Source organism: Pseudopipra pipra, chromosome 5, assembly GCF_036250125.1.
Source record: "Pseudopipra pipra isolate bDixPip1 chromosome 5, bDixPip1.hap1, whole genome shotgun sequence".
Lineage (NCBI taxonomy): Eukaryota > Metazoa > Chordata > Aves > Passeriformes > Pipridae > Pseudopipra > Pseudopipra pipra.
In genome coordinates this window covers 44,759,628-44,779,961 of record NC_087553.1, presented here as the reverse complement: position 1 = coordinate 44,779,961, position 20,334 = coordinate 44,759,628, and the positions used below count along the sequence as shown (strand labels likewise).

The following is a 20,334-nucleotide window of genomic DNA, read 5'->3' as shown; positions in this document are numbered from 1 at the left end:
GTTTGCACTCTCTCCATGAAATAAATTAGACCAGCATATTCTATATGCATTATCTTATATACACATGGTTTACCTTAATTTTAATTTTCCTGTCATAGAATTATTTTAATCTGAATATCCTCAAATATTTACCTAATCATGTACATTAAATAAAAAATGCGACTGACTTTGTTAAAGTTAGAAAGTGTTTTCAGAATACAAAAATGCATGAACTCTTCTTCAAGGGATTTTACTCTAAATTATTTTCTCTGAATAACAATTGTTATCACCATTTTTGTTTTGCTACTAAAATTCAGGAAGTAAAAAAAGAGAAGAGACAGGAAATAATATGGGGACCCCACAGGACAATGAAAAATATTATGAGATAGTGGTTATGTTTATAGAAATTCTTTCAAAACAAGCAGTATAATAATTGAGAGTGCAAATGTAAAATTTGACCTTCACAGCTTGAACCTGAACAATATACTTCAATATTTTCACACGCACAGACTTTACCTTCTGTGCCTTCATGCTTCTGATCCTCAGTATCTTGAACACATTGCTTTCTGTTCTTCATCTTCTTATAAAATGTAGTCTGGAAAATACAGAAACAGTTTACACAGTTACTTCAGATTGCAAGTTGATAATAAAAAATTTAATGAGCACTCTCCATTTCATTATACCTTTGTAGAGTAGAAACACATGACATTTAAAGTTAGAGATCATTTACAATCTGTTTGCTATTTATGAGTATCATTACTGCTGTATAGCAACTGATGCTTCCAACTTCAAAATTTGCTTTTGTTAAACAAATGCAAAGTTTTTGCAATGTTTTAAGACCACTACTAGTGCTTTTATTTTTAAAAATTAAATGTATTGCTAAGTTTTTATGCAAATCACCCCTTGCAACGCTGCAGTAACTAAAATCTGCAAATTGCCTGTTGCAAATGGTTAAAGCAGCAAAATTAAACACACAAGCACCAGAAGAGTTGGCTGCTTTACAAACCTAGCATCACTGTACTAGTGGCAAGTGAGAAAAATGAAAGCAGCTTATAATTGTAGGACAAAAACAAGAAGGAAACCATTTGAACTATTTGATCTCAGAAAAAACATGAATTTGTATCAAACAAGTGACAGGTCACAAGCACAGGTGCAATAGAGTATCCTGAATGGGGAGGACACACCTTTTAACAGCTCTGTGAAAGAGATAAGGTGGATAGAGTACATGTTAGTGATATGCATCATCCAAGTTGAAAGAATTTGACCTCAGATAAGAAACAGCAAGTATATGTTCTTTGGAGGCTTACTTACTACATACAGAATGAAACATTTGAAAAAAAAAGTATCTATACCAAGGACCGAATCTCCTGCATTTCCGGCTTGGCAGTCACAGCAGAGATGGCACATGCACCTAAAGCTCCAACCCAGCAGCCCTAGAGGGATCAGCAGTTTTCTTCTGAACTACATAAAGCTTTAAAATTATTATTTATAAGGACAAATTAAAACTTCACAAGTGACTGAAGAAATCAGAAATTACCAAGATCTGCTTTTAAGCACTCAAACCTGAAATAAACTGACTGAGGTTTATTCTCATTCTTCAGTGCCATCACACTCCTCAACCAAACTTCCTCCCATTTCACTCACAAACTACACTACTATCCCTCTACCACCAGGATATCCAGAAGAGCAAGAGACAGAATTTGCCTCCCCAAACTTTCCTTCTAATCAAATATTTATTGCTTTATCTTGGCAGCAGGAAGTATTTTAATTATTATTTCTTTATACTGAGAAAAGCAATGCCTCAAACACAGACAGTTCACTAAAGAAATGGTCAAAACTGTGAAACTAATTAGAAATCTGTAATTAGAATTCTAAATGGCTTCAATGTTCCCATTAGAAACTACTTTTTAATCCCTCCAAAGGGAACATGTGAACCAAGCCACCTGAGGGTAGGGGAAAGTGAAGAGACAAAGAAACAAAAGCCTAGCTGTAAGGGATTTCCCCCTACACTGTTATCCCATTTTGATACAAAAAATTGCTTCAAAACATATTATTAGGATACATGGCATCAACTGTAGATTGGTTACTAGCACTAATACTAATACAAACTGAGTTGCATCAAATGCTGTAAACTGTATGCAAGTTCTGCTAACAGTGACTGCCCAGACCACCATCTCTGCAAGCCAGACAAGATGAAACCCAACAAAAGCCAAACTGCTACTTCAAAATTTAATGCCTTCAACAAGCAAAATATGCATCAAATTTGGACTGGTAAGACCACCAAAACCATATTTGAACTTGGGAGATCGAGGTCTGTTGCTTTCACTCCAATTTGCATGAGGAATTAAGTGGCTTTGGTCCCAGCAAGTGTAAATCACGGGGTGCTGTGCGGTATATGTGCTCTCATACGTAAAACATAAGAACATCCCTTCTGCTCTACATCTTGACAAAACCTCAGCAATGCTTTACAGAAGTAGAAAATTCCACAAGCTGTACTCAAACCTTTCTCAACTCTAGAAGTCCCAGGGCACCTCATAGTTGAGGCAGTTTAAAGACAAGATCAAGAATTCCACGCTCTGCATACATCCACAGAAAATTATTTAAATAGATACAATTTAGATACCGAAATAAGCAGCAGGTATTGAGTTCATGCTTATTATAAGAGGTCTTGAATTCACTACAGCAGATTACAGAAACAGAGCACATAGAAGCTCTTCAGATTCGTTTTTCCCCAGAAAAAGTAACCTTTTACTCCATTGTACTCTTTCTAGACACACAAACGTCCCAGAAATTCTGGCACACTTCCAATAATTAGAAAAACAGAGATCCTAAAATTTTGACAGAATATCAGTAAATCCAAGACATGCAGCAACTGAAAACACTTATGTTGGGTTACACCACTCTTCTCACAAACCTATTATTTAAACAGATTCTGAGTGCTGCTAATGCATTTCACAGATCACTTTGCACAGCACAACTTTGTCAGTTCAACATCACATTTTACTTAACACAGAAGAGGAATTTAACAATACCGAAATTTTTATAAATTAAGTAAAAGGTATCATAAAAATTTAAACACTATTTAACAAATTTACTTTGGAAAGATTATTTTCTGCACTATTTTAAAAGGGGCATCACAGGCATCGGAATAGGAGAAGAGCTAACACTGGACTACTATTAAATTCATAAAATTAAAAACAGAGTTAGGAAAAGAGAACCTGGTGGTTTAAGAAGAGCAGACAGCACAGAAAACAAAACGCTTATTTGTCCCAAAATGTGACCTATTCCTTTAGATTATTTTAAACTTCAAAGAGATTTGGAAGTATTGGTGAGACTTTGTCATTCCAGCTGTATGCCATGCATGTAAGTCTTGGTTGGGGGAAGGACAATGAAAAAAAATTTTATTTTTTTTAATTTATTCTCCCAGTTACCAAATTGTATAGGCTCATGTGAAGATTGTATGTCCACATCCATGGCTAATCATGTCTGATCAGGATAATACGTATTTGAAAAATGCTAATATCCACAGGGTACTTATGCCAGATTCCACTGACTCGTGACCAACACATTTTAGTTATGATACCTAGTTGATGTGAAATATTAGAATATACCCCAAGACCTACACATACAAGGCACTTGACAGCAAAAAGTGCTATACTATGTTAAGGCTGACGAAAAAAAATCAACCGCCTCCCAATTCTACAGATAAAATACTTTCTAAGAATGCCTAAAGACAGCATGGCACTACAGCCAAGATGGTACTTTTTTAAGTTCTCAATGGAATTACTGTGTAAGAGAAATACCTTATTTCATTTCATATTTGAGATAAAGACAAGGGTATTCTAGTACATTGAATTGAGAACAGTAAACAAGGATATTAACATAACACAACACTACCCCATCTCCCTGTTTTTTAAAGGAGTTACACATTTAAGTTTCTAGGCTAGTCTTCAAAGGAAATTCCCGTTCTTTTTTTCATGGAATACATCTGCCAACTAAAGTGCTTAAACAGAATTAACTGTAGATTGCAGTAATAGATTTGTCACTGTCCATCTGAGGAACACAGCTTCATGAAGTACTCAAAGAACTCCATAAAGAGACTAAGTGCCATTTAGACACTAAACAAGTTCCTATATCACAGAAGTATAAGTGTGATTTACCTTTTATATTAACATAAACTACTTCATACAATTCACAACCTAAAAATACAGATTATTTCAACACTAATTCACTGTGCACACAGAAAGAAATGACTTGGTCTGTTCAAAGTCGTGCCTCTGAACTTCCTAATGAATCTATTACATTAAAATCTTAAAATTAAATAGACATAGAAAAGTAATTTGAATAAAAATTATAGTAGCCTAATTATAAGCGACATACGAAATTAGAACATGCCTCCATTTTGCCTGACTGTAAGACAAAGTCCTTACAAGCATTCTTTACGCCCTGTAAATAAAATGCAACAACTAATTACACTCTTCCTCCAACACAGTAACAGTCTAGAGACTCATCTACACAGAAGTACCCTGGTTCAACTGGAAAAGGGGTTGGAAATCCAGAACATGTGCAACAAGTGAGCAAGTGCAAAATGATGCCCAAGACTGACTTACTCCTTTCTGCAACAGACTTAACTCAGGAAACATTTGTAATCGAACTTCTTAGACAGTTGTGGCACCAATACTCATAGTAGCAAGTTTATTTTGACTGTTCTGTTTCTATTAAAATATTTTACTTTAAAAAGGATTTGGAGGACTCCTAGTTGTGTTTTGATTTTTTAGAAACTCAAGAAACAATCAGTTTCAAATAGGAAAAAACAGTCAGACATTCAGTATACAGTTTATTGGCTTAATAAAACAACACTAACGTTCTTTACTCCCATCAAAATTTTAGGCAGCAACAGGTAGGACTCTGTTTTGCCCTATGCATTTTGATGGTCTTTAAGAAACCTGGGAAGGAAGTTTAAGCTGCTTCCTTCAGCAAATATGTTTTTAAGGAAAACATATCTTAATAAATAGTCACATTTACAAAAACACTTTTTGTTGTTGTTGTTTTAGTAATAAATGACAGAACACAGAGTGTCCTCTGGGGTTCCTCAAATGGCCTCACCATAACCTCTGGACCATTATGGGACAAATGTCCAGCTGCTAATGAAAATTTTGAAAAATTTTGCCAGAAGTCCTGTGCCACCTTGGAGATGGGCTGAGGAAACTCCTAGCATTTTCAATGGCAGTTGAACATTTGAAAATCTTTTGACCTACATGTCTATCACAACAGTGCACCAGGAAAAAGAATAAGAAAAAAGATGCTATTGGGTATTTGTAAAGGTACATCAAGAACCTTCACAGCTTATTTTTTTTTATTTGGAAAAACTTTTGATTTGTCAGAAGAGCCTGGACAGTAGACTTGCTTCAAGTGACAATTGAGTAATGTTGCTTGCCTGCCAATAAATGAAGGCTAAACTGAGGATCTGGAAGCACTTATCCTGGATCTTCTCCTTTGTGTAATAAAATCTCATGGCCCAGAACATTAGTGAGAATAGAACCAACAAGCACACGTAAAGGGGGACTTTTTTAAAGAGTTTTTTTTACTCTTTGTATGCTTAAGTTTCACCTTGTCTGAATTCCCAAATCAAATGCTATAGAACAAACAAAGATGAGGAGAAAGAAAAAGACCAGTGCTATGCTTTGGGGAACAAAAAGAGAAATCTTTTTCTATAGGTGGTTTAAGCCTATTCATGTAGAACCAGTGCCTTGGAAAGAATCAGTGCTATTTACGCAAGGACACACTGCTGATTTAAAGACTCCTTCCAGGCCCTCTAAGGATGCAATTACCCAAGAGAGCTGAGCTAATCTAATCTAACAGCTTGCAGCCACCAAAAGAAGCAGCTCTGTTTCTTACCACTAGTGAGGGTGAGTAGACTCAGCTAAGAGCCAGAGGTGTCCAAAGACATTGCAAGTGACAGAATGGGGGAGGGAAGACATAAAATGGGATTGCCCCTTTTGGCAGTGCTAGAACAGCTAAGACTTTGTTGTCAAGCTTTCCCTTCAAGGACACAGCTGTACATAGATTAGCTGCCAGGTCTATGAAAACACAAGGTAAAGTCACAGGATAAAACTATCACAGCCAAATGGCTAGAACTGTATCATCCTAAACAGTCCACTGCCATCTGTTGCTCTTCCCCCTCCCTACACAAAAGAAGGTAAAAAACCCACACCCAAAGCAACACCGTGGATATCCTCCTCTGGATTTCTTTTTCCACAGTCTGGCAGCAAGACACTGACATGCGCACTTCAATTGCAGATGCTGTGGCTACAGCTATGTCCCTGCTGGAATCAATGCTTTCATTTTTGTGGCCACCTCAACAATAACAAAGTGAACAGCAGCTGCAGACACTCAACACGCATGTCCAGTCAGCGCTCACAGAACTGCACAGTACAACACTGTACTGCCTCCTAAGGAAGGAAGACAGGCACGAACGCACTTGAGGACTGGTGCAGTGGCTCAGATGCAGCAACTATCATCTTGTAACCTGTCTGACTATCCAAAGAGACAAGAGTTTCAAGGAAGACTTAGAACCTTAGAGTGGACACACACACAGGTTAATCTTTCTGTATAAAGCTTATAAATGTAAACTGCCTCAAAACCTGCTGTACAGACCTTTTCACATTAAGTCAAGGGAGTAGGCAGTGTTCCTCACTGAAGTCTAACACAGGAGCACCTGCAAGACATAGGCAAAACATCAGGGTAGTAATAAAGATGCTATTTAGTAAGACCTCACATATTTGAGAATATTCTATAAAGCGGGGCGGGGGGTTGATGGAACAAACCATGTGTTTTACAGAAAGCTGTGTGTTGGAAGTGCTGCTACAAATCATATTGAACTCTACAGAATCTAGCATGTAAAATACTTCTGTTTATTGGATAATATAAAAAGGTAGCCAAACACTGTCAGCAGTACCACTTCACTTATCAGTGCCTTGACAACCTATGCTGATCCCCAAGTTTCTTTAGTATTCTACAATTACTAACAGTAACTGAAGAATACTTTACCCATCATCCACATAATTACTGGGACAATCCATACAAAGACTGATGTTTCCATCAAGCCACAAATGGTATGATGTTGGACCAAAACAGCTAAAGCATCGAAGGGATATTAATTCTCTGTGTCAAAAACACACTGAAGAAGGTTTCCCTGTATTCATCAGCTCTCACCATGCTAGCACACAAGACAAAGCCCCATTTTCTGAAGAAGCTCATGAAGATGTGAAGGAAAACTGATTACAAGCTTGCACAGCAGTTAGCAGCTTTTAGATAGGACAAATCTGAGTATGGTACTGAACTAGTTACTTTACTGGCACTGATGAGTAACTAACTACAGGAGGCAAATTTTATTTCTCCTCTTTCTGCACTGTCTACCATAAAACACTTTGTTCCACTAGGATAGGTAGCAGAAGTTTAGGGTATCTTCTGAACTCATTTTAAGGGTGATGAGAAACTGTACATCAGCAGATTTCTCCACAAGTCAATTTAAATCAATTACCCCTACAGGATTTTCAGTATCTGCCATCAGCTGTGAGGTTAACTCCTCAAGCCATGTGACATTACCTGCCACAGAACAGTGAAATGACAGCTCTATGCTATCAGTATGTTTAGGGTGGCCACTGACAACCAAGATGGCCTTGTATTAGAGAAAATTCAGTTCGCAGACTAAGAGCTAGATAAAGCTAAACTTGCTAGTCAGCAAGAAGTAGAAAAAAAAAGGCACTTTGGGGAGTTAATTGTCACAATGCAGTTTCATTGATTCAAAGTATATATTTACAGCTGATCAATCTAACCTGTAATATAAAGTTATGCTGGGGTCCCACCTGGTGACATTTCTCAACTTTGTGAGAAAACCCCTTTCCACTCTGCTAGAGGACAAATTAGCTTATTCAAGACTGTGTCAGCTCTTGACAATGCAAAAGCAGTGAGGACAAAGCCCTGTAGATTCCCTACATGCTGAACTAAGGCAGTTTTGCAGGGCAGCTCCTCAGTAAGGCTGCTGCTGCTAACACTGCTTTCCAAAGATGTTCTGAATTATACAAGACAATCCCCAAACTAATCTTTACAAAAGTGCCCAACTGGGTTCACAACTGTCATAAGAAGGAAACATTCATCGGAGCCATAGTTAATTCCCCAGTGAAAAAAACAGCTTCATATACAGAAGGCAGGATGAATAAAACCTTCTAAAGACTGATACAAGATGAAAAAAATGTATATTCACAGAAATTAAAAGTCCATCTTATTTTGCTTTCCAAAACAGTATTTTCAATAGAAGGCAATATGCACTGTGCTGCTGTTCCTCCTGTGCATGTGTATGATACGACTTCCAACAGAAGAACCACTACACCACAACCACCCCCATGGAGAAAACATATGTGTGTGCCACTGGCTAAGTCACATCATTTCATATACTGATAAAACACTGAAATACTATAGTAATTACCACAATACAAAGAAATATGAAAAAGTGTATATAATATTCTCTCACAAAATGTACATTTCAGCACTTAGGTGTTTCTTCTAAGTAGTCTGTGATTGAACTGGGTGAAATGGAGACTTAAAAACAACAGGAACTCATTAGGGATTAGGTACTATTGTCATGGTGCATGTTGTTGAAGCAACTTAGTCAGATCAGCATAAACTCATGACCTTGCCTTCCGCTGCTGAGGGTCCTTAGTCACATGCACACTTTTGCAGCTGGAAGGGATAGCATTACATACCAAAGTCAGCAAAAATGGCTCAGCCATTTCCAAGAACAGTTTAAAGAAAAAAAAAAAAGGTACTTTTTTCTTGCCACTTGGAAGCACTAGTATTTTCATGCTTTCCACCAAAGAGCAGATATTTGGCAGTGGGTTACTGAGAGCAAGAACATGCTTTCTACACAAATAACCCTTCCAATTACAGCCATGACACAGAGCTGGGGGGTAAAAAGTTTGCATTTACTCAATAAATCTTTGTTAGTCATTGCATTTAATTTTTCCCCCATAAACTTGATCTGTGTTTAGCACACACGAATAACTTTAAGTTCCTATCCCACTGCTACACCGCACATGCAACATTCCCACAAGATGAATGAGCATACTTCAGCCAGTGCTATGGCAACACAGCAGGATTTGTTACAGTCATCTCTCTGATGCTAAAGAAACTAGAAAGACCATCTTTCTTTTTCTTAATACCATCCTAATCATACCCAAACAGCCGGACTTAAACACGAGGGATGCAGGAACAGAACCAAAAGACCTTGCAAAGACAGAAGCGGAAAAGCTAAGATCTTTCAACACTGGATGAAAAATGATGGGCAAAACTGATGAAGTAAGACTGAACTCAAATGAAAAGCTCAGGGGCAGCAGCAAGAATCACACTGAAGATGCAAAAAGTAATGGGGCAACAGAAACAGAGTGGTAGGTGATAAGAAAAGCATATTGAGCCAAAGACAAAAGGGATGAATCCATCAAAGGAAGAAACAGCATGCAGTTGTCCAACTACAGACTACCACTAATTTTTCATTCACCTACAACCAGGGTAGTAGTCAGAATGTTGAACTCCTCCAAACTGAAAGACAATCCTCTAACAAAATTTACGTAATGCATAGGCTCCCCGATAATTTCATGGATTAACTTAAATGGAAAAAAACGCACTACAGAAGACTGGATAGAACCTACACACAGGCTTGATAAAAATACCCTGAACTTGAGTCCTCTATTAAAAGCATGCTGATCTTTCATTTTAAGCATCAAATCAAGACTTCAGTGAGATGACATGTTCAGTATTTAAAAAATTTTATTTCCACAAAAAGAAACTTCAGATTTCATGTAAAACATACAGACATTGAGTCAAAACCAAACAAAATAAAGAAAATAACATGGTCATTTAAAAGTTTTGCCTCTCTGAGGTATACTTTTTAAAAAAAAATGCATTAGATAAAAGCTATGATGTCAAAAACATAGCCCTCAAGGTTCTTCTGGCTTTGAGTAACAGTATTTTATAAGCTCAGATCGAAGACCTACACTAACTTCTTACAAAACCAGGACAAAAAGAAATGCTTTATTTGTGGAAAAATAGAGTCTGCAAAGGATTTATGACAACTAAAATAATTTTAAGCATAATTGTATTTTGCACGAAATCTCCAACAACATCTGTAGAATAAGAACGCATCAGATGTCATTTCAGAAGTAGTAGATAGATGAGGAGTAAGCAGTTTCAATTACTGTTGATCTTGCTTTCACAGCCCTTATTCAGCGATAACTTTCAAGACAGCTAAAATAAAGCTAGAAAAACATGGCCAGGAATGGAAGAGAAGTATGTGAGAGAAGATCTCCTTAACACCAGTAGCAATGCAAAAAAGGTAATACAAACTACTAACCATGCAAGATGGCAAAGTCAGATCTGAGCTTGAAAATACAACCTGAATTCCATTACCTTACTTTCCTTTCAACTTGTGAAGTGAGTCTAATAGAAAATCATGCTAATTACCATTTTGGCTTCACCATATGTACTGCATCAAGAAATTATCTATAACAAAACAATACTTTACTATCAATTCTTAAGTAACCAAACTAGGTTTGTTTATAATTCTGTTCTATGTCATTGCAAAGCTTCAGAAAGAACTTAAGTCTCCCACATCAACACTACTAGAAGCTCCCTACAATGATGAATTGTCATTCAAAGTTTCTTGCCAGAATAACAACCACAAAATAACCACTGGGACCCACTCACTTATCCAAGAGTTGCATAAGGTACCTTTCTTAATTGTGTTGACGAAATAGCATCTTAAAAATAAAAATTGCATAGGTTAATAGAGAAGAATATACTTTACTTTCACTGTTATGGACATCTTCATTTAGTAATATCTCTAAACCAAAACTCCAACGAGCTCAAGGTAGTCCTAATAGATTGATTTTCTCCAACTATTTCATAAGACTTCCAAGTACTTTTAGTTACACCCATCCATATCTGCAGTGGTCACTACCTCTCACATAACAGTTAACAAACTAAGAATGTTTAACAAAAAGGGTAACTGCATTTAGGAAGTGCTTAGTCAGTAGTTGTAGAGAAAGCAGAAAAGATTGTGCCTTCCATGTCCAGACCTGCTGAAGCTATTTGCTCTGGAGAGTGACCAGGCCAATTAAGACCGTGCATCTACCTTCAGATTCTACCTTAATAATCAAATTTTGAGTATCAGTACAGCCCAGCTTCATGTGTCTCCACCTCTCCTGTGGCACACCAAGAAAGGCAGAAATCTTCATTGCTGCAGTTTTGGCCTCTGTTGCTATCTAAAGGTAGGGACATATATGAAGACTTCTGTCACAACACTGATCCCATGGAATTTCACGTTCCTTATTACTGCTGGCACTCTAACAAAAGCCAGGTAGTAAGTAGAGAGATGACAAGTGTTAACTCACTTTAAGTTTCCAAGCAATTTCATACTAGCCTGGAAAAGTTCCAAACATCACTAAATGCATCACTTGGGTTTACTCACAGATAGTACCTGTGAAGGCAGATCCCAGCTAAGCAGCACTTACTGACCTAATAACAGAGGAACAAAGACTGTATTTTAACAGGAGCTCACCAATCCTTAAAAAATGCATTTAGAAAGACATTATTATTGGTGTCTACTAGAAAAACTGATCAGATACTGCAATTTTACCACACTATTAGGCTTTAAAAACCAGCTTCTGGAAGATGTATTTCTACTTCTTCCCAATTCTCTCTATGTATTCTTATATATATATATATATATATATATATATATATAAAAATTTATACACACAGCAAACCCGAGAATCTCAGAAAGTTCAGAGGAAATACCACAGACCACAAACTATATTTTTGAGTTAAAATTCAAATTCTGTGTTTTTCATGGAGGAAAAAAGTGTAATACTATTGTTTCATCATCAAAATAAATTTGTGAGACAGCATAACTCGCTAATAAAAAATGAACATGAGAAAATATTCATCTAAGCACAACACATGCAAATATAAGACACAGATGCACAAATGCCTACAGGGCATTTATATATATTGTGTGTATATATTTATATATATTGTGTGTATATATATTTGTTTCCTGAATAAATTAAATGCAGTATTTTGATCATCCTTTGCCAAGTCAGTTAACGATTTCCTAATGTCTTACCTAAGGAAGTGACAACTTCCAGATTTAGCTAAACTGAATTTGTTTCTCCAACTAAAAGCCTTCAGGAAAGTTGATGTGCCACAAAAATAAGATGAAGGAAAGTTGAAGCTTTCAAGAAGAGGCAACTTCCTTTTTTTTTTTGTTTGTTTGTTTGTTTGTTTGTTTGTTTTTTTTGGTAAAAGCTCCCAACAGAGAAAAACTACTTATTGCACCTGGTGTGTGCCACTTAAGTACAGATTATGCACATTCAACCTCTGAGAGCTCTTCCAAGGCAGTCACCATCCTTTGGTGCTCCACCAGACCCAGATGTAGAGGTGATGAACAGCTGATCAAGACAGCAGAGCTGCAGCTTTAGGGAACAGAAAGGCAGATGTACATTCACCATTCATCTTCCACCTTCTGGCATCTACAGCCCTCCCTTTGTTATTTCACAACTGCAGCTAACTTCCTACACAAGAGAATCATCCTTCTCAACTAGTTCAGCGTATCAAAACTAAGCAATTCTCAAAACCAAAACTCAGATGTTTACAGCTTTTGGCTTGTGACCCTATCCTCAACTGTTGGGTGAAAAGACATCAAACAAGTAGGGCAGATATGATGTCACTCCACTCATATCCTCTCTGCTCAATGCCCTTCAGGGCAAGTGGATTAGTATATACAGATGAAATAAAATGTGCCTACACTGCTGAAAAGCTATGAAAAGCCATGAACTAGCCCTTGTTTTGAAGTGCTCCAAAGCATATTCACATTAGAGATCTCTGGCATTGATGACTAGAGAAGATGCTTCACACTGCACCTCCGACACGTAAAAAAAAAATAGGCGAAAAGATTGGGAAATGCTGAGATTTATAAAATCTACTCAGCCTTAAAGGGTTTAGCAGATCAACTGTAACTATTTCAGAATTCATTCAGACGAACTGATAACGATGCTTGACAACACTGAACAATAAGTTTAGCCATCATCAGGAACTGCTCTGCATGTTTTTGTAATTATTAACTGGAAGGACATTTTTTCTACCTCACCTTAGATCGCTGGCAAAAAAACTCTGAACACTGAACAGTGTATTGACAAAAGGCCAGGCTTCAAGAATTTTGGTGTAGGTATGGCAAGTCAGCCCATCAAACTCTTATCAGCAGTGCTTTTTTTCACCCCATTAATATCATATATGTTTAAATACATCATTAATTGAAAGAAAAATCACCCTCTAATTACCATATAAAGCAAACTTAAGTAATATAAAGCTTTTGCACAGGTTTTTTAGTACTCGAGACAGTGGAAAACTGAGAAGATTCTGCAAAGAATCCCTCTAACAGGAGACAAAACCAAAAACCAACAGATGTTTGTAACCCGAGAAGAACCATCACGTACGAGGAGCAGAACAATCTACAAGTTTTATAAAACCAGGGGCTAGAAGTCATGCAATAACTGCACCAAACTACAGCAAGCTGAGAGCACAAAAACTCTATCCTCTGGGTGTTTCGAAACCAATAGCTGACTAACCACAGAACATGATAAACTTACATCTGCCTGGGGGGTCAAACCTTAACATACTGTGTTGGAGAACCATAAATTCAGGGTCAAAACACTCACTGTATACCTGGAAAAGTGTTCCCAATCATAAAGATGATCCGAATACGAGGCAAATCAGTGAACCCAGGCTTACTGCTATTAAAGCACTGAAAAACATTCTCTTTCATGATCATTTGGAAGAGAGAGATTTCCTCTTAGTGCCACTCGCCCAGGCCACAAAGCTGTTGTTCGTTCTGCTCATTCACCAGCAGACTTTAGGTAAGTGAAACATGAAAGAAAATGGATATATCTCTTATTTGTGTCATTTGTCACTCTGGAAGTTGACACATTAGCAAATGTAAAACTACTAAAAGGAAAGCTTCAAGAGATCTAATATTCTGACTAAAAGTCTAAATAGCCTTCCCCCCACCTCCAGTATTTTTCATCTTATCTAAGGAAATCAGAAAAACAAACACTGTATTCCTAGAAATGCTAAAGGAAACATTTGAAAAAGTACTTGGGATCACTTCCAAGTCATTTCCATGCCTCCGAAGAGGATGCTATCCATTTTCTTTTAATACTGTCAATCTCTAAATACAGCTTTTCCAGTTAAAAAACAAGAGACATGGATTACCACATATAATCAACCAAATAATAGCAAATTTTTGTCACCATGTAATTTCATTTAAGAAACCTACCATTTATTTCTGCGAAGATCAAACGAAATCTTGACAAAATGACTCTCCCACATGTAAGAGTCTGAATACCTACATAGCAAAACTAAGTTAGATTACACTGAAAACTATGATCCACTGAAAAGAAAATCAAAAGTACATAATACATCAGTGATCTACAAACTTAACATCAGACACTAAATTAGCTAGATTTCCCTTTTAAGGTTACCAAAGCTACAAAATTACAATCTTAAAATAGCCGTTCAAGAATCAGGAGCATTCTATCCACTATATAATTACTACTTCGATGGGCACAGCCTTAACCATCTCTTGACATTCTAAATAATGACTCTGCCAACAGCACCTAGTTACTGAAACTAAACACACGGTAACTACCTGGCCTTTCTGTTATTTCATTCTTTCTAAGAATTTAAAATTAATCAGTAGTCTAGGATGAAAACACTGTAAGAGGAAAACGTGGAGGAAAACATTATAAACGTGGAGATGGATTGTCAAAGATGTCATTTAGGGCTCAGGCGAATAATATTCCTTAATACTCACCAAAGAGAAAAAAAAAAAAGAAAATAGGACACCATGTACTATAAAACAGAAGTAGTACTGGAGAGTATGTCATTGGCTCGGTAACTGCATTGCTTCCGGGCTCCAGCGCTACTCTGCGCAACTTTGCTGATGTTTAAGTCACTCGCGATCCCACAACAGCACAAAAGCAGAGCTGGGCTTTGAGCTGAGCCTCTTCGTGCAACTTCCTCCACAACTCCAAGGCCCCCGGTAACTCCGGACGCTTCAGAAGCCGCTCGTCCAGCAAACGCTCCCGATGTTTACGGCTCCAGGAGGCCGGTCCGGGAGCGGCGGGACGGCGGTGCCTCGCCGGGCCGTATCTTTGTTCAGCGCCGCGCAGGGTCCCCGGGCAGGGCTCCAGGGTTGCCGCTGCTCCCGGGGCGGCTCCACAAAAGCTGTGGGCGCGGAGGGCCCCGGATCGCCGCTGCCGCCCCGCTTTGTTCCCCTCTAGCCCCGGGAGCTGGACGCGGACCCGTAGGGGCCGAGCGGGGGCACCGGGCCGGGCCGGGCTCCCTCCCGGCCGGCGCCACGACGCGGGCGGCGAGAGGAGCGGAGAGCAGAGGCGGGGAGGGGAGGGAAGGAAAGGGGGGCATCCGCGGCCGGAGCCGGCAGCAAACTCCGCCCAGCTCGGCGGAGCGGCGGGAGCGCCCCGGTCCGGCGGGCTCTGCGCGGGCCAAGGCCGGGCCGAAGCGGGACGGCAGTGCCCGCGCCTTCCCTGCCCTCCCCTTCTCTCCCCTCCTGCCGGCGCCCGGCCCCGGCCCGCGGCCCGGAGTGCCTCCCTTCACCGCGCGGAAACTCCCGAGGGAGCCGGCCGGCCCCGACCGCCGGTGCTCACCTGGCGCTGCGTCGTTCCCTGGCGCGGCCGCTGCCCCGCACGGACCGGCGAGTCCTGGTCCTGGTCCGTGTCCCGGTCCCGGTCCCGGTCCCCGCGCCCCCTCAGGGCTCCCGCAGCTCTGGGAGCCCCGCGCGCTCAGCGCGCGCCGCGCCGCCACATGTGCGCGCGGTGGCGGGGCGGCAGCGCCGGCGGGGCTCGCGCGGGGGCGCTGCGCCACCAGGGCACGGGCGGGCGGGGCAGCCACAGAGACGCCTCCGGCCCGCCCCGCCCCCGCGAGCATTGTGGGATAGGTCCTCCAGCACCGCCCGCGAGGGAGGAGGCGGGGGCGGGCACAGGGAGGGCACGTGACCTGCCGGCCCCGCCCCGCGGCCAGGAGCCAATGGGAGGGGACGGGCGGGGCGAAGGCGTGGGCGGGGCGGGGCCGCGCGCTGCGGGCGGTGGCGCCCTCTGGTGGCGGAGGGGCGCGGCCGAAGGATGCGGGCGCTGTCTGTGACGTCATCTGATCGCGACAAGGGGCGGCCCGAGTGCCAACCCTTTTAATATTATTTATTTATTTTAGCATTATTATTATTATTATTATTATTATTATTATTTTAATAAAATTGGACGAAATGCGCACTGGAGGAAGCCCTGTGACCACAGGGGTGTGTGACGAGGCCGCGTGGGCCCGGCCCCGCAGGGGGAGGAAGCAGTGCTGCTGCAAGAGGCTGACCCAGAGGGCGCGGGGTCGGTGCCGGCCGCGGCTCGTGGGGCTCACGGAAACAGTGCGGTTTAGTTCTTATACGTTCTCTTATACGTTCGCATAACGCGTTATTGTCAAAGCAGTTTGCCGTGTTGTCGTAGGTCCTACCTATGGCAGACGGGAAAGCAGTTCGGTGCAGCAGCCGCTGCTGGCCTGTTTTTGGCACTGCATCACAGCCCCACCAGACTGTGTCTGCTGGGGGCTCCTCCGCACTGGCTCAGAGCAGAGTTGGGGAGAGCCCAACCCTCAGCTGAACCCCCAGGGCAACACACCTGCCATAGCAACAAACGACAGGGAAGGGGAAGCAGCGACCCCACATACGCAGGATTGGTTGAGTGTCTCCTTGTGTTCAGAATGAAGCTGTCGCAGCCTGAGTAGAGTCAAATATGTGTCAGCGTTAGCCTCTCTACAATTATGAGACCTTATTAGTTGCCATGATTGCTGACAGAGTATTAATTTAAGATCAACTCAGAAGAACTTAAGTGCGAGCAGGCTGTGGGGACAGAATGTAAGAATCACAGGAAGGAATGAAAAGACTGTGTCCATTGGCAGGCTGTAGGGAAATGTAATAAGAAATAAGACTGCAGACATAGTTTGGTATGCTGATTTAAAGGTAAACTGGCAGGGGAAATGAACCCAATTCAAAATAGATTATAAACCAGAATAACAATTTAATAAAAATAGTACAATAAATACAATTACACAGACAAACAATTGGTCTTAACCCACAAAACCCAGCTGTATAACCCAGCACCCCGGGGCATGAACAGAGTGGTGTTCATTGGGCCCCCCTCCCTGTGCTGAGCCCCACGTGGTCCCCCTGAGTCCAAAGTAAAAGGAGAGGGAAAACCTGTTGGTGAGAGTGCTGGTTGCAGTCCGGTCAAGGGTGGTGATCACAGTCCGGTTGGGAGTGGTGGTCTCAGTCTGGTTGAGAGTGGTGGTCGCAGTCCAGTCCAATTTCCAGTCCTTCTCTGGATCCCACGAGTGGTACCAGAAGTCCCAAGACTCCAAGATTATATATATCCTCAGGTTCAGGCAGGAATGCCCAGTACCTCCCTCAGGGCGGGGAGTTCCACAATGGGTGTGAGGACAGAAGCATCCTCCTATCTCACAGGCCTCTTAACACCCAGCTTATAGCCTGAGGGGTCAGATGTGCTCTGGGCAGCTGCTGTAAATGGTCTATTGATAACAGTTTCTGGGAAATCACATGGAAGGGTATAGAATACACAGTTTGGGTTACATCCACACAGTGATGAGCTGATCCCAGATGTTCTAACTAGGACGTTTGGAAAGCACAGGAATGGAGATGAAATGTTTAAGATGAGTCTGACTTTAAAGTGATTAAGGTTAATGAACTCCCCAAATCTTCAATTGGATAATATAAAGAAAGCAATTAGGTGTTTTGAAAATTGAGATTAAACAAAGTCCTGTAATAAAACAAGTGACTCTGAGTGCTGGGCTTTGAATAGACTGACTGATGTTTCTCTTGGTAGAGTAGCATGGTGAGGAAGCAGAAGCAGAGCCATATTCACAGTGCAGCTGTGAGTACAGATAGAAGCTAGATGTGCCAGAGGAAAACTGGAACACACACGGGGAGAATAGTGTGAATGAGGGCATGCTCATTTGGAGAGGGGAGCAACAGGGACTGTGATACTAGAAATGAGTGGTATTTGGGTGAGGGAGAGTGAGTGATGATGGCAGAACAGATTGAGAGATTTTGATCACAATATGATACAGCAAATGAGGTGAGGTGATGCTTGATGAAAGCAGGGATGAGTCAAGAGTGGGCCTCCTGAGGGACAAAATGGTAGTTATCCATGAGTGGAGAAATGAGGGTTGGCATAGATCACAGAGGGGAAGATGGAGATACCTGTATATTTGTGCTGTGAATTTAAATTCTTAACTTGGAAATATTCTGTGCCATCCTACACCATTTACCATCTACACAACATTGCAACAAAGGCACAGGTAAGTGACTATTTATTATAAGGTTTTTTTAATGTAATAAGCCTGAATGACCCTGAAGTGGTGTTTCTGGAGTCTGGAAGAGATATGGTGAGAAAATTTTAGCACAGTGGGTTGCTCTTCCTATTGTAACAGTGTTGGGAGTGATCAGTTAAAGCCACCAAAATATGCTATGCCCAGGGAACAAAAGAACTGTTGATGATATAAAACTTTTGCTCTCTGATTTCAGATGCTCATTTAAATAATGAACAATTTGTCTATGGAGCTTTTGAAGAATGTAAATATATTCAAATGACATAAAAAACGTCTGAAGTGGAAACTCCGAGGGTTATTCAGAGCTCATTCGCCCTCTCTGCCCCGTGCAGGGTCAGTCATGCATATGTTGCTCCTTCACTCAATCCGTTCTTCAAGATCTCTGATGGTGAACTCTCTCTTCCAAAGCCTTCTTCCTCAAGCAGTCTATTTCTCTAGTTTAAAATTTATACGTTTGGAAAGCTGTTCTGATCCGTAACTGTGATCCTTCCTGCTACATCAGAAGCCCATATATTTATCCCTGTCCACCGTAAGCTCTGGGATCAGACTGTCCCCTGTCTCTTTGCAACAGATTTTTATTTGCTTTAGCTTTTTCAATTCCTTCTCAATCTGTATCTGAGGTTAAAAAACATTACTAAAATCAAATATATGGTAAGTGCTTTGTCCATCCTATCCAAGGGGCCTGTTACTTTGCTATAAAAGGAAATGAGACTGCTTGGGCATCATTTCTTGAAAAATTAGTTTTGGACATTATCTTCTTCTTAACTTTGAAGCAATTAGAAATTGTTAGCTTGATTAGTTTTTCACAGAGATTTTTTTGGAGATCTCTCTCTCCCTTTTTCCACTAATGAATTTTTATTATTGCTTTGATTTGCAATTCAGTTTTGTCATGTGTTTATATATTATGCAAAAAAAATTAAATTAACTGAAAATAAACTAGGATGGTTAGCTCATTGTTTCAATAATGTGGTGATCTGAAGTCTCTGTATTTGGTACTGGCATTCTCATTGCTTTTTAGGGAATTTTAAAATTTTGAAATTCTGCTGTGTATATGTCTATCCAAATAGGTTCTGTGTTTTCTATTTCAAGATTCCTTGGATACTTGACTGCACTGAGAACATCATTTCAGTGTTAGAGGTTCTCTTTTTTTCCTTGTTTTAAAAATTGTTTGATTGAAAGCCTGTTTTTTTATTTACATGCAGTATGTCTTTGCTTGCAAGTTTCATTGTTTGGAAATACAATATGATATTCTATAAATAAAAGTAAGTGGGATGAGTTAACACACACTAGTGAAGAATTCAAGACTTTTGCTTTTTAGCCAAAGTAAATGCAAAAGGTTGGTCTAATACATAAAAAAAAACCCCTTTTTTGAGAGTATAGTCAGTCAGACTATAGATAACTGTTCTGTTTTCTTTTTTTCTTCTTCTTTCTTTTTTTCTTATATTTGTTTTAATACATCGCAGGATCCACGGAATATTCTGAATTGGAAGGAACCACAAGGATCATCAAAGCCCAACTCCTGGCCCTGCACAGCACAGCCCCAAGAATCACAAATTCTAGAAGCCATGTTGGAAACAAAGTTATTAAACCTCTGCTTTGGATCTTTGGTTGTTTAACTGGTTTTTTTTTGATTTCTAACTCATTCGAAGAAATTACTCAGTTGCTACTCGTTCTACTATTCATGTTTGAACTGACTATGTCTACCATTTAGTAAAGTAAATACAACCCCCCCCTCTTGGCTTAAACTTTGGCAAAACTGAGTTTCAAAAGGTGGGTGGGATCAGATCAGAAAAAATTTGACAGTACACATTTCAGAGTCACAGTATTTCACTGTCC

General features: G+C 40.3%; 1 protein-coding gene and 1 long non-coding RNA gene across 3 annotated transcripts in view; one reads left to right on the top strand and one right to left on the bottom strand.

The window, feature by feature from the left end:
* The window catches only part of SCAF11 (SR-related CTD associated factor 11), a 49,010-nt gene extending 33,065 nt beyond the window's left edge, over positions 1-15,945 (bottom strand). The window contains exons 1-2 of one of the 2 annotated variants that reach the window (XM_064655848.1): positions 15,759-15,945; positions 496-574 (exon numbers count right to left, since the gene is read on the bottom strand). In XM_064655848.1, the coding sequence (XP_064511918.1) occupies positions 496-556 (61 nt within the window). In that variant the 5' untranslated portion in view covers positions 557-574; positions 15,759-15,945. Of the gene's footprint in view, positions 1-495; positions 575-15,758 lie in introns of those variants that run through there. The other variant, XM_064655849.1, reaches the window with a different exon arrangement.
* Positions 15,946-16,238: 293 nt separating this feature from the next.
* LOC135414738 (uncharacterized) lies at positions 16,239-20,099 on the top strand. The gene is made up of 3 exons (XR_010430809.1): positions 16,239-16,522; positions 18,695-18,831; positions 19,962-20,099. It is a non-coding gene; the product is annotated as an uncharacterized LOC135414738 (long non-coding RNA).
* The last annotated feature ends 235 nt before the right edge of the window (positions 20,100-20,334 follow it).